The sequence below is a fragment of the Marmota flaviventris genome, chromosome 8 (assembly GCF_047511675.1).
Source record: "Marmota flaviventris isolate mMarFla1 chromosome 8, mMarFla1.hap1, whole genome shotgun sequence".
In the NCBI taxonomy this organism is placed as follows: Eukaryota; Metazoa; Chordata; class Mammalia; order Rodentia; family Sciuridae; genus Marmota; species Marmota flaviventris.
In genome coordinates this window covers 13,813,953-13,826,401 of record NC_092505.1, presented here as the reverse complement: position 1 = coordinate 13,826,401, position 12,449 = coordinate 13,813,953, and the positions used below count along the sequence as shown (strand labels likewise).

The following is a 12,449-nucleotide window of genomic DNA, read 5'->3' as shown; positions in this document are numbered from 1 at the left end:
TTCTTAAACACTTGCTTTGGCCGCCTCGCCTGTCTTTGTGTGCTCACATAAGACAGAAAATGGTAATTTGCATGCATGTTGACTGATTTGGGCAACAAGTGGAGCATATGGAAGAGGGAAAAAAAAATCCTGTTATTTCCAGTGGCGTTTAAAATTTCCTGTGCCTTCTCCTGAAATAATAATAAACCTTGCTATTTACATTGCTTCTTTCTATGAATTATGCTACATGCCCTATAAATAGCTCAATAAACCTGGAATATACCACAGAGATGGATGTGTGTTAGTGTTGTTTTAAAGGGAGGAAAGTGAGGCATGGTGAGGTTAATTGTTTGGATCGGCCTGAAAATGAGTCATAGATGCCAGGAATTGAAAGCAACCTTAAAGGTCAGACCCCTACTTGATGCACAAATCCCCTCCACACAGCTGCTGCTAAACACCTCTTGGTTTGAGAAATTCTCAACTGTACGTTGCAGTCCAATTCATTTCTGGATTGCTTTAGATGTATTTAATGAGTCTCAGTTCAAAAGAAAAGTACCTATGTTTTCTTGATTCTTAATTCAATTTCCTGTTCATTAAACCACACAAGTGGGTTTGATGCTGTAAAAATGTAATTAACCATGGGGACCCAAAGATCAGATCCTGTTTTAAATGTGAATTTCTTTTTCATTTGAACTTAGAAACATGCAAAATGGCATTTCACCAATTTGTTGGTATATGAATACATCCAAACCTAATAAGATTCTTAGGGGTATCTATACATAAAGTGTGAATCCTTCAGAGGAGAGGAAAAAACCAGAACTGAGAAATGGAAATGGGTGAGGGAATGAATATCTGGAAGGACAGCACTTTTAAGTGCAGATCTCCATACCTGTGATTTTTCAAAAGTGCAAAAAAAAGGCTAGTTGGAGACATCCAAAAGGAAAGTTGTGTCCCTTGATCACACTGACGAGTATAGCCAAAATATTTGAGATTAACTGTACTGCAGTTAGTTCCACCAGTATATTTTGGTCCTGAATTCTTGATAATATCAATGGTAGCTAAAATAATACACCTGGAACACAATATCTAAAGACTCTTGCGCAAAATTCTGAAAATTTGAATATGGTTCTGGTCAAAGGACAAGGTTTGGGGACATGAAAAGTAGAAAAGAGGGAGAAGAAAAAAAGGAATTATAATTCTTTACAAAAATGCTAGGTGTATCAAGATACCTGATTTCAAATTCTACTATAGGGTTACAGTAGCAAAAACAGCATGTTATGGACATAAAAACAGACACATAGACCAATGGAATAAAATAGAAGACAGAAGACACAGAGACAAACACAGTTGCAGTCATCTGATTTTTTTTTTTTTTCTTTTTGGTAGTAAGGATTGAACCCAGGTGCACTTCTTCACTGAGCCACATCCCCAGCCCTTTTTATATTTTAACTAAGTTGGTCAGAGTCTCACTAAGTTGCTGGTGCTAGCCTTGAGCTTGTGATCTTCCTGCCTCAGTCTCCTAGTGTGTGCCACCATGTCCAGCCCGTTATCTGATTTTTGAAAAAGAGCCCAAAAAGGTATGTTGGAGAAAAGAACACCTTATATATAATCAGAGATATGATAAAATATGATATAATGGTGTACTAAGAATTGTAATGCAAAAAATAAATAAATAAATAAAAGAAAAGAACACTTCTTTAACAAATGGTGCTGAGAAAACTAGGTAACCATATGTAGAAGAATAAAATTAGATCCCCATGTCTCACCTTCACAAAAAAAGTCAACTTGAAATGGATCAAAGGTCTAGGTAAAGGATCAGAGACTTGGTAAGTACTAAAAGTACTAAAAGTATAGTCCCCAACAGGATTCCTTTCGCTCAAAAATTAAAACCAAGAATGAAAAAAAATAATGGGATGGATTCAAATTAAAAGCTTCTTCATATCAAAGGAAATAACAGTGTGAAGAGAGAGCCTATGGAACAAGAAAAATCTTTGCCAGTTACTCTTCCAACAGAAGATTAGTGTCCAGAATATATAAAGAATGCTCCCCCCAAAAAAAACCCCTCAACACCAAACAAACCACAAGCAAAAAATCCATTTATAAGTTGACAAATTAACTAACAAATTAACTAAATTAATTAACATTTTTTTAAAGAAAAATACAAATGGCTAATGATTACATGAAAAAATGTTCAACATTTTTAGCCATCAGAATAATGCAAATCCATGCTACATTGAGATTCCTTCTCAAGTGAAAATGGTTATCATCCAAAACACAAATAATAAATGCTGGCAAGAGTTTGGTGGAAAAGGAAAGTTTATCCACCATTGGCAAAAAAGTAAATTAGTATAGCCACTATGGAGATCAGCATGCAATTTTCTCAAAAATACTAAAATTGAAAGTGTCATATGATCCTGCTATACCACTCCTTGGTATTTATCCCAAATAATTAAAGTCAGCATATTTGAAAGATATATGCATTCTTGTGGTTATTACAGTGCACTTCACATTAGTCAAGTTATGGAACCAGCCTAGGTGTCCACAAAGAGGTAAATAAATAAAGAAAATGCAGTGTATGTATACAATGGAGTTTTATTCAGTCATAAAGAAAAATGAAAAATTATGTCATTTGAAGGAAAATGGGTGAAACTGGAGATCATCATGTTAAGCAAAATAAGCCATATTCAGAAAGGCAAATGTCAACTGTACTATGTGGAAACTAGGCAGAAAAAAGGAAGGAAAGGGGATCTCATGAAAACAGAAGGTAGACCATTTCAGTAGAGAAATAGATCAGGAGGTGGGTGGAGGGGAGAACAAAGGGAGGTAGTGTGGTGTGAAATCAATTAAATCACGTTATGCACATCTATGAATATGCCATAACGAAACCTGCTATTCTGAATAATTAATATGTATCAATAAAAATAATAGACAAAAATGAATAAATTAATTAAAAATCCCCCAAAGGACTATAATTTATTGCCTTAATAGTATTGAGTAACAACTTTTTCATGCTTAGCTGTTTCAGGGGGAATCATGGGAAGGCACGCAGCAGACAAGTTTTAGCTCATGCAAGTGGTTATCATAGCAGAGTGGAGCAAGCTGTGATTGCTGAAAGTGAAAAATTCCCTTATTCTTTTATTCAGCATTGGTCATATAAATCATATCTTTCATTTTGGCCAGGTACTCCATGTCAAAATGCTACTTTTCTTTAATTACAAATTTTATACCTCTGTCAAGATTCTTGTTTAATAATGAATGTATTTCTTTTTTCTTTGGGAAGATAGAAGGAAATATATTAGACCTAAAAAAATCCAGACCAACTCACTGTTTAATAGTGCCGTAAGTGCAGCTCTTTTATTTATTTATAGAATGATTGAACACATTATCTATAGGATTTAGAACAGTCCATCACACATAAGCAGCCCTCAAGAAGAAGTTATCGCTACTTCCAAGGTTGTCATTTCTCTCATGGTTTCTCCCAGAATTTCTTTCTTTCAAACAGTGACATTTTGGGGGTTGGGATGTGGGAAGCACTAGTCTATCAGGCATGAAGTGCTGGGTTTGATCCCCAGCGTTTCAAAAGTAAATAAATAAGTAAATAATAAAATTAAAATGAATTTTAAAGAGAGGAAGTATGGGAGTCAATCACAGACATTCTTTCATATGTTAATTTCATTTCAAATTAATCCACATTGTGAAGCATTTATAGAGGTTCGGTATAGATAAGAAAATAAAATATGAACCTTTCAAGGGTCACGTGTCATGAATCCAGGACTAGAGACATCTTTCTGGAACTCATTTACCTTTTGGACTTACTTAGTCCCATCTAAGGACTCTCACATTGGTATCTATAGCCCAGAATACTTTCCCTGAATTTCAGACTCATGTATTAAATGCCTACTGTGACTCCATTTGGGTATCCATAGGTGTTTGAAACTCAAATTTAGCATATTCATGACTGAATTCATCATATCATCCTTATTTCCTCAAATTAGTTCCAGCTAATATCTTCTGCATCTCAGGTGATGGCTACTCCATTCTTTGGCTCAAGCCAAAAAGTCTAGAGTCTTCTGAGACTCCACCCTGCCTCTTAAAACCTTCAACCCTATTATTGGTTATGTTTTCATTTTTTAATTCACAGGCATGAAATAAGTCATAAGTCTCACTGCCACTGCAACATTAATATTTTCTAAGACTGAATCCAAGTCTCCCTGCTCTTACTGACCACTTAATAATAAACATAACATATGGTATTTGTTTCATGTCAAAGGAACACAATGCTTTTTCTTGACATAGGACTCAATTGGAACACTGAACAAAACTTCACTATTTCAGAGGATTTGGAGGGAATGTGCTCCCTGTCTTCCCTGTTAAGCAGGTTAATCACTTGAGGCAAATTTCTGCAATGTGAGATGTCCCAAGTTTCTCAGATAATTGAGTTCCTTAATTCAAAATCTATGTCATACACACCCAAAAGAAGAGATGGGTACTAAAAAAAGACATCTTAAAATGTAGTCAAGAAAAAAGAGAAAGTGCATGCATGTTGAGAACATACATGATGCTATTTATGCAGTTTCGCAAAGACCCTACATGGCTTGACTCATTTTTCAGACTCGTGCCAATGTCAAATGGAAGCAAAAGAAAGAGAATGATGGATGGACACACAGTAAAACCTTGCAAGTGGGGAACACATTCAACACTGTTCGGGTATTAGGCCATCCCTTCATTCCAGATGTTTCCAGTCTTTGAGAATTTCCCTCTCCTCTACTTCTATCACCTCCACTAGCTGCCTTAGATTTTGTAGGAATTGCCAACAGATTGCCATATTTCAATCTTTGCCTCCCTAGATTGTCTATCAGTGCAACAACCAGAGTGATCCACTTAAAATAAGAATCTGATCTTGTTCAAAGCTCTCTCCAGTGGCTTTGCATTTCAGGCAGAGGAGAAGTTTTTCAGGTGATCTACAAAGCCCTTTGGACTCACAACACCCTCCCCTCAGACCTCCTCTCCTAAATCTCCTCTCCTAAATTCCCTTCTTACTCTGTTCCAAACACACTGGCCTACTTGCTGTCTCTCTGATGTACCAGGCACACTCTAATCTTAAACATTAGCTGTCATCTTTGCCTGGAACCTTCTTCCAGGTACCACATGGCTTACCTCCTCAGGCTGGTTTAAGTCTTTACTCAAACCTCATCTTTACAATGTGACACAATCTCAAATTCTGGGGACTCCATGTCTAGCTTTCAGATTCTCCTCACCAACATTCTACTTTTTCTTTCTTCCATATATTATTGTTGTGTTTAAAAAGTATAATTCACTTTACATAAGGTGAACAAATTGTTTATTCTTTAGGTTCCCATAGAACCTAAGCTCTTTGAGGTTAGGGTTTTCTGTTTTCTTCACTACTGTACTCCAAGTTCCTAGGACAATGGCTGGCACATGGTAAATGCTCAATAAGTGTTTGTAGGATGACAGATGTGGCAGCATTACTGAGAATAAAGAAATATATGCTCTAAGAGAATCGCATCAAGATGGCCAAGTGCAATGGGAGATGATCTTATAAACAGCAATTTATTTAGAGTTGGAAAAAAAATTGAGGTCTCATCCAGTGAATCTCTAAGGTGTTGCAGGAATCCCAGTCAGGATCAAATTGTGTCAGAGAGTCCCACTGTATGTTCAAACTTTTCCAAGGCCAGGAAACTAAGTACCTTGGAAAGAAATATGTGCTATCCCCTGAGACCCCCACAGCTTAGAACTTCATCCTTTTGGTGATGCCAAAATTGCTTCCCTGAATCCTCCACCCACTGTTGTCCAGTTTAGTTAAGGTCAAGTTCAACACAGTAGGGAGGAGGAACAGGTGAAGTTTTACTGTTGGTTGAGCCAAAGCTTCTTCCATTCCATGGCCCTGCAGATATTTTTTGACTGTATCCAGTTCCCTTCTACATCTTTATTTTTTTTTTCCTTTGCAGCCTGAACATTTTGGTTATTTCATCCTTATATATATCCCCTATATAGGAACATGCTTAGTGTCCGCACATGTATAATAAAGTAAGAAGTGGGTGGTTGTGAAGTTGGGGAGGTAGGTCTAGTCACAAGGTAAGTTGTGAAATAGGAAAATTCTCTATTTGAAACTTCCTTAATTTGTGTATATATATATATATATATATATATATATATATATATATATATATATACACACACACACATATATTTCTACATAGTTAGCTTAAAGTAGTCTACAATAATGATTCAAGGGCTGGGTATATAGCTCAGTTGGCAGAGTGCTTGCCTTGCATGCACAAGTCTCTAGGTTCAATCCCCAGCACCCCACCCCCCGAAAAAAAATTCAATGAACTAGGAATTGGAGGTAATTTTCTCAATACAATGAAAGGGATTTACAAAAAAAAGATTCAATACATTTTATTTATATTATATGTATATCTTATATTTGTGTCTTAAGATATGGAGGATTTTCAATGATGGAGGTGGGTTCAGTGCAGGGTTAGTTTGTCTCAGGGGTTTGCACTGGCTGTTCACGCTGTGCAAAATCTTGAATGTTCTCTTCCAACTCATCACATAGCTTTTTCCTCTTTAATGTTTTACTCAAAAATATAATTTTCTCCTGAGGACTTTCCTGGTATCCTTACTTAAAATTGCAAACTTCATCCTCACTCCCCAATCTCCCAAAGCCATTTGCTGCCTTATTTTTCTTCATAACACTTACTACCATTTATCATACTAACATGTATTTATATATTTTATCGATTAAATATATTTTATTCCTTAGAGTGTGAGATCCATGAGGTCAGAGATATTTTTGTGTGTTTTTTAGAATAGTGGTTAAAACGTGTCTGGTAGTAAATGTTTACTAAACCAGGGAATCTGTTTATCGGTTTGCCTGCCTATTGAATGTGGAAGAGCATACACCAAAACTCTAATAGGTTTTCCTGGACACATTAGGTTTTTACCTATTTCTTTAATTTTAGCATTATCCAAAGGAAGCGGTCTTATTTTTATAAATGTTGAAAAATAAACTTTAAAAATAAACTGGGAAGGAAGCCATTTATTGAGATCTTAGGAAAGGGCAACCATGGCAAACAGTGCCATGCATGTTTGTGCCATCTTGGTTGTTTTCCCCAGTGTCTCACAAATTACCACCTGACCCAACAGTGTGTGAACATGAGTGCTGGGACAAGTCAAGAAAGTAGGGAAAAGGGACCAGCAAAACTTGACCACGGGTTTTCTTAGTTCACAAAATAAAAGCTAGGCAGAAGTGCATTTATTTTTTCATGTTTTGCGAATGCAATTGGTATGAGTATTTGCTATGTGGACCTAGCTCTCTCTGCTGGTTGTGCAGGTGGTTGCCTAACCTTGTGTAAGAGAATACCTTGAATCCCAAAGTAAGAGACATGCTAAATCATTCTTCCTCATTAACAGCACTGGGGCTCAGAGCATGAGACCTCAAAGTATTTTGAACTGAAGGAGCCTGGAAGGGTCTAGAAGCAAGGCCCTTCTGACCTTCTCCTGCTCTTCTGTCTTCCATTTCTTTCTGTCTCCCCACTAGAAGTCATGGAAACTTGGTCTTCTTTCCCCCAAAGGATGCCACACCACCTTGGAAGGTCACTGTCACTTCTCCCTTGAAAATCCTCATTCCAGAGGCTTTGCTAAGTACCCCCATCAGACTGTTTTCATCAACTCATTCCTTTTTTTCCATTACATTTCTACTCAGCTATACATTTTTTTCATAAAATTTAAGCATAAAAATATGCAATTTTAGTGGTAGAGCATTGCCTAGCATGTGTAAGCCCCGAGTTCCATTCCCAGCACTGCAAAAAAACAAACAAACAAAAGTTTTACAAACAAAAAAACAAACAAAAGTCTTTGGGTCTTCATTTTGGGAGGCTCCTGATTAAACTCAGATTAAAATAATTTGTTGTGCTTTTCTATTGGTAACCTGCCTCTTGTTATAGGATTATTAATCATGACCCTTAATGATGAATAAAGAAAAGTTTTACACCCTCCCCCCCTCCAATACCTCTCTGAAAATTTGCCAGTCAATGAACCAGGATGTCATCTGGGACAATGAGGCAAAAGACTACCAAGGTTGATGAAGAAGTCAGGAAGAGCAATTGATGGGGAGGGGAAGAGTGTGGGGACTCAGCAAAATGAAGGAAAACCCATGAACAGAAACTGAACCTACTCACTAGTGTGACAAAGTCCTGGCTTTTACAAAATTATGAATCTGAGCTTTTAGCTGTTTTCTTTTTCCTTTTTTTGAGGGGTAAACTAGAGCCCTGGGGCTAAGTGTAGCCCAGCACACATTTTTGCAAATGAATTTTTATTGCCACACTGTGTCCATCATTTGCATATTCTCTATGGCTGTTTTCTGGCTACCTTGTCAGAGCTGCAGTAGTTGTGAGCAAGACCATGTGACCACAGAGATTAAGCTGTATACTATTTGGTTCTTGATAGAGAAAAGTTTGCTGGCCTGGGTCCTACACCAATGTCTGTGGCTCATTTTGCTGAGATTGACCCTGAGAATGCAGAAACTGCTGAATGGGCTCTGAACTCATTTGATGCTCTGCTTCTCAGCTCATTTGGATGCGTGTGAGGGGATAGTAGCCAGGCTTCCACCAGGGGTCTAATGAAGCCAGAAGGGATGTCCAATGGGCAGCAATTTCTCATTGCGTAGGGTCACCTCTGATGATGAGAATCAGAAACACGTTGGTGAGTTAAGGGACGAACACCCAGGGAAGGGAGAGAGAAGAGATGAGATGAGACAGGACTTTACTCCTCCCAAGAGTTCTCTAGAGCCTTTCTGCATTTAACTTCTAGAGGACAGAATGCTGCCTGCTTGAATTTGGTGAACTGAATTTTGTCCTTAGAGACAAGCACGCTGCTCCTGATGACTTCAATGGGAGTAACGGGCCATTTGGTCCCACCACATCTGTGCTGGCTTCAGGCTATTTAACAAACTCCTAAGCAAATCCCAATAAAGTGCTCTTTAATGGATACTTAATTCTGTTGTGGGGGTGGGTGCTGAGCACACCTAAGTCCTAACTTTTCCTTCAGGTTTACTTAGTCTCCTCCTTTTTTATGACTTGCTAATTATTGCAACCAAGAGTCCTGAGTCAAGAAGTATTAAATCCACTCAAAGTCATAAGATGTCTGCTTTTATTGATCTCAGTTGATCTGTTTACTTACTCTCTGGGTTCCAAATTAATAGCTCAATTGATTATTCATTTACATTTTTAATGTTGTTATGGGCAAAATCACTTTAACATAAATCATCTCTAACTTCATGGGTGACATGCAAAATCGTTCTGGATTTTTAATTTCAACAAGTATTTATTGAGCATCTGAGCTCAGGTGAACTTAACCCATATGAAAAAGGTCATTTCAGACTCTAGTGAAAGATGATAGAAATGATTTTTTTTTTATTTTTCTGCTGCACAAGGTGGCCATTACTTGTGAGTAGTTAACCTGAAGTCAGTTAGGACATTAACTTTTGTGTCATTCTCTTGCTAACTATATTTTGCCTAAATACAATTTAAAATCTATCATGACTACACATTTGTTTGAACTCTTTCTTAAATTAAGCACAGAAGTTGCAATGATTAGTTTTCCTTTTGAATGGTTTTTGCTTTGCTGGAGATGGAGAAATAGTGAGAGATTACACTACGGAGAGCTCACCACAATGAGAAATAATATGGTTGTATCAACTCACAAAATACTCTTTTAACAACGGGTAGGTAACTCAGAAGATCTAACTACACGTGTGTTTACAATGAAATATTCTACCTGAAGGCTCTTTAAATACGTTGTGGAGTTTTTTGATAATATGTTTTCTTTCCTCACAGGAAGCAGGTAAAGCTCTAAAAAAAAAAAAAAATGACTGCCTGTGGCATATCCCTCCCAATAAGACTGCTTTGAATATAATATTTATGAATTATATATCCAATCACCTACCACCTTCACTTCTTCCTAAAATGAGATGAGGCATAAGAAAATACATAAATGCATATCTCCAACCATAGAGTCACTTTTATCTGACAGCATAAAATGGAAGCAGAGTTTAACGCCAAATGGAAGAGGCTCACTATTCATCCTCTGGGGGACAATAAGTGCTAATGCTTTTTGAAAAGGGTATTGAAAAATGAAATAGTATTAAAGTCTGAAAGTGCTTCCCTTTACTAATTTTCACTGCTAATTTTATTAGTCTTTTTGCCCAATGTGTAGATTACAGAAAGGAGCTAATTTCAATTCTTGGAGGAAAAAAAAAATTCAGACAGTTAATAGTGTTATTTTTCTGAACGTAATTACTTAACTCTTTTCTTCAAGTATGTGATAGGAAGCAGATAATAAATATAGATAAGATACAATTTCTATTTCAGGATCTTCTAGTCCCATAGATATGTAATAGATCATTGAAATAGAATGTGAGAGACAATGATTCTATTTCCAAAACACTGCTGAACTCTCCGGTGTTCCCAGAGAGCCTCATGGAAGAGGGAATATTTATATGTGGTCATAGAGAATGAAGGTGCTCACCAGCATTTGAGTCGCTCACAGTGGCTCTATAGTGAGGGCCCAGCCTCTGAAAGCAGAAGTTGGGGAGAACTCGGGAGTATTTGAGAAATGAAAGACTTCTCATCACAGCTGGTGTGAGAATATAGGCCACGGAGGGAAGCTAGTGCCTCGATTTATAAAGACTAACTTGGCTTAATGTGAAATTGGCCAAATTATTACATGCCACAATAAAACCCACCATTCTGTTTAATTAATATGCACCAATAAAAAAATAAGCGCAATAGTCCAATGGTGAAAAACTTTGAGTTAGAGGGGCTTAGATTTATTATGTGGACAAAGGAGGATCCTGGGCTGACTGTAAATGAAACAAGTGGGAGTCTAAACTCTGACAGACCCTGAACTGTAAGCAGAAGACAGGGAGAAAAAAACAGAACACTACAGATGGAGTTAGAGAAAATCTAATGAGGGCCAGAATGAAAGCTTAGTTCTAAGACTCATCACCTGGGCTCATCGGCTCTTTCCCAGGAAATAGTACACTTGAATAGTATAATCTGTACCTGAATTCTTGTTTGCTAACCTACTTTGGGAACTTTTCCAGACATTTGCATAGCCACTTATCAAGTTCAAATCTTATTATCTGGTCACTTTCATTGTGGTCATAGTTGCATAAATGAAATTACATCTTTGATATGTAATTAGAATATAACATATCAATAGGGTGATATTTCTTTTAAAAAAAAATCCCATAAATTTGATGAGAAAAAAATATCAGAAAGAATCAAAAAACAAGAGAAATTCAAGCTAGCTACACTTGATGTTCCTAAATTACTTTGGAATACACCGTCAGCTTTATATAAAGACATTTTCATGCACTCCACCTGAAAAGTTTATGCCTGTAGAAAACTTTAATTCCCTTTGCTCAGGCCAAACATGGCCAGGTGTGATCTCGTGTGAGTCCCATACCTGTGCTGTCTTCATACACCACAGTCACTGTTTTCCAGTTGTAATAGAGGACCAGATCCAGGACCGCTCTGCTGATAGCTGCATAATCTGGATAGAGGTTGATGTAAAACAAATCTTTGTTGTCCACTGAGGGGTGTTTCCAGCGGGTCTGTATGTGTGGAACTTCGAGAGCGTTGCAAATAGACTGCACAGCACTGACGGAGGAACTATGGGAAGGGCCAAAGAGGGCAGCCACACCCAGAGCCAACTGGTCACAAGCTGAGGATGTCCAAAGACAAGTAGGGGTGGGAAAAGAGATGGAGAATAGGGAAAGGGGGAGAGAAAGAGAGTCCTGTGAGTTTTATATTTCCCTTTGAGGATTCTTCTTTTTAACTTGACTATTGGAAAATCTCCCCATCTGTATGTAGAGGAAATGTGCTCCTTTCAACTTCCAATTTTCTTGAGATGATAAGATACTGATAGATGTAAATGTAGAACCGATTAGCAATACATCACAGGACCAACTCCCTGCAAATAAAAATGAGTTACGGGTCTCACTTCATTACCTTTAATCAGATGGAGTCTAAATCCCTCACTTAATGTGGCTGTTACTGGGGAGCCCTCCAGGAGCCAACCAGCAAGTCATTTGTCAAATGAATGTTGTATGAATTAAGTCCTGTCATATGGCAGGGTGGCAATGAAGGTATTAGCGTGGTCACAAAATTCAGAGGAAAAACCTGTGAGTGACTACAAATTGCTTTAGCTTCTGTCTTCCCCAAATTCAGTTCCAGTTTATTGAGATTCTGCAAAGGATTGTTCCTTTTGCAGAATACTGATTCTCGATACCTAATTAACTACAGAACAATGGAATAGCATAGCTTAAAGGGAATCTTAGGAGACGTTGTGTCTATCCTTCTCACTTCAAGACTATGGGCTGAGTTTTGACCACTAACAGTGGCGGAGCTAAATCAGAGCTCAGGACCCCAGCTCAAGGTCAG

General features: G+C 37.6%; 1 protein-coding gene across 9 annotated transcripts in view; it reads right to left on the bottom strand.

Moving 5' to 3' along the window:
• Window positions 1-12,449, bottom strand: part of Grik1 (glutamate ionotropic receptor kainate type subunit 1) — a 379,604-nt gene that overhangs the window by 130,129 nt on the left and 237,026 nt on the right. For 8 of the 9 annotated variants that reach the window (XM_027929135.3, XM_027929137.3, XM_027929136.3 and 5 more), the window contains one exon: window positions 11,473-11,730. The exons of the other annotated variant lie outside the window; for it this stretch is intronic. In XM_027929135.3, coding sequence (XP_027784936.1) covers window positions 11,473-11,730 — 258 coding nt within the window. The remainder of the gene's footprint in view (window positions 1-11,472; window positions 11,731-12,449) is intronic. 9 annotated transcript variants of the gene reach the window in all.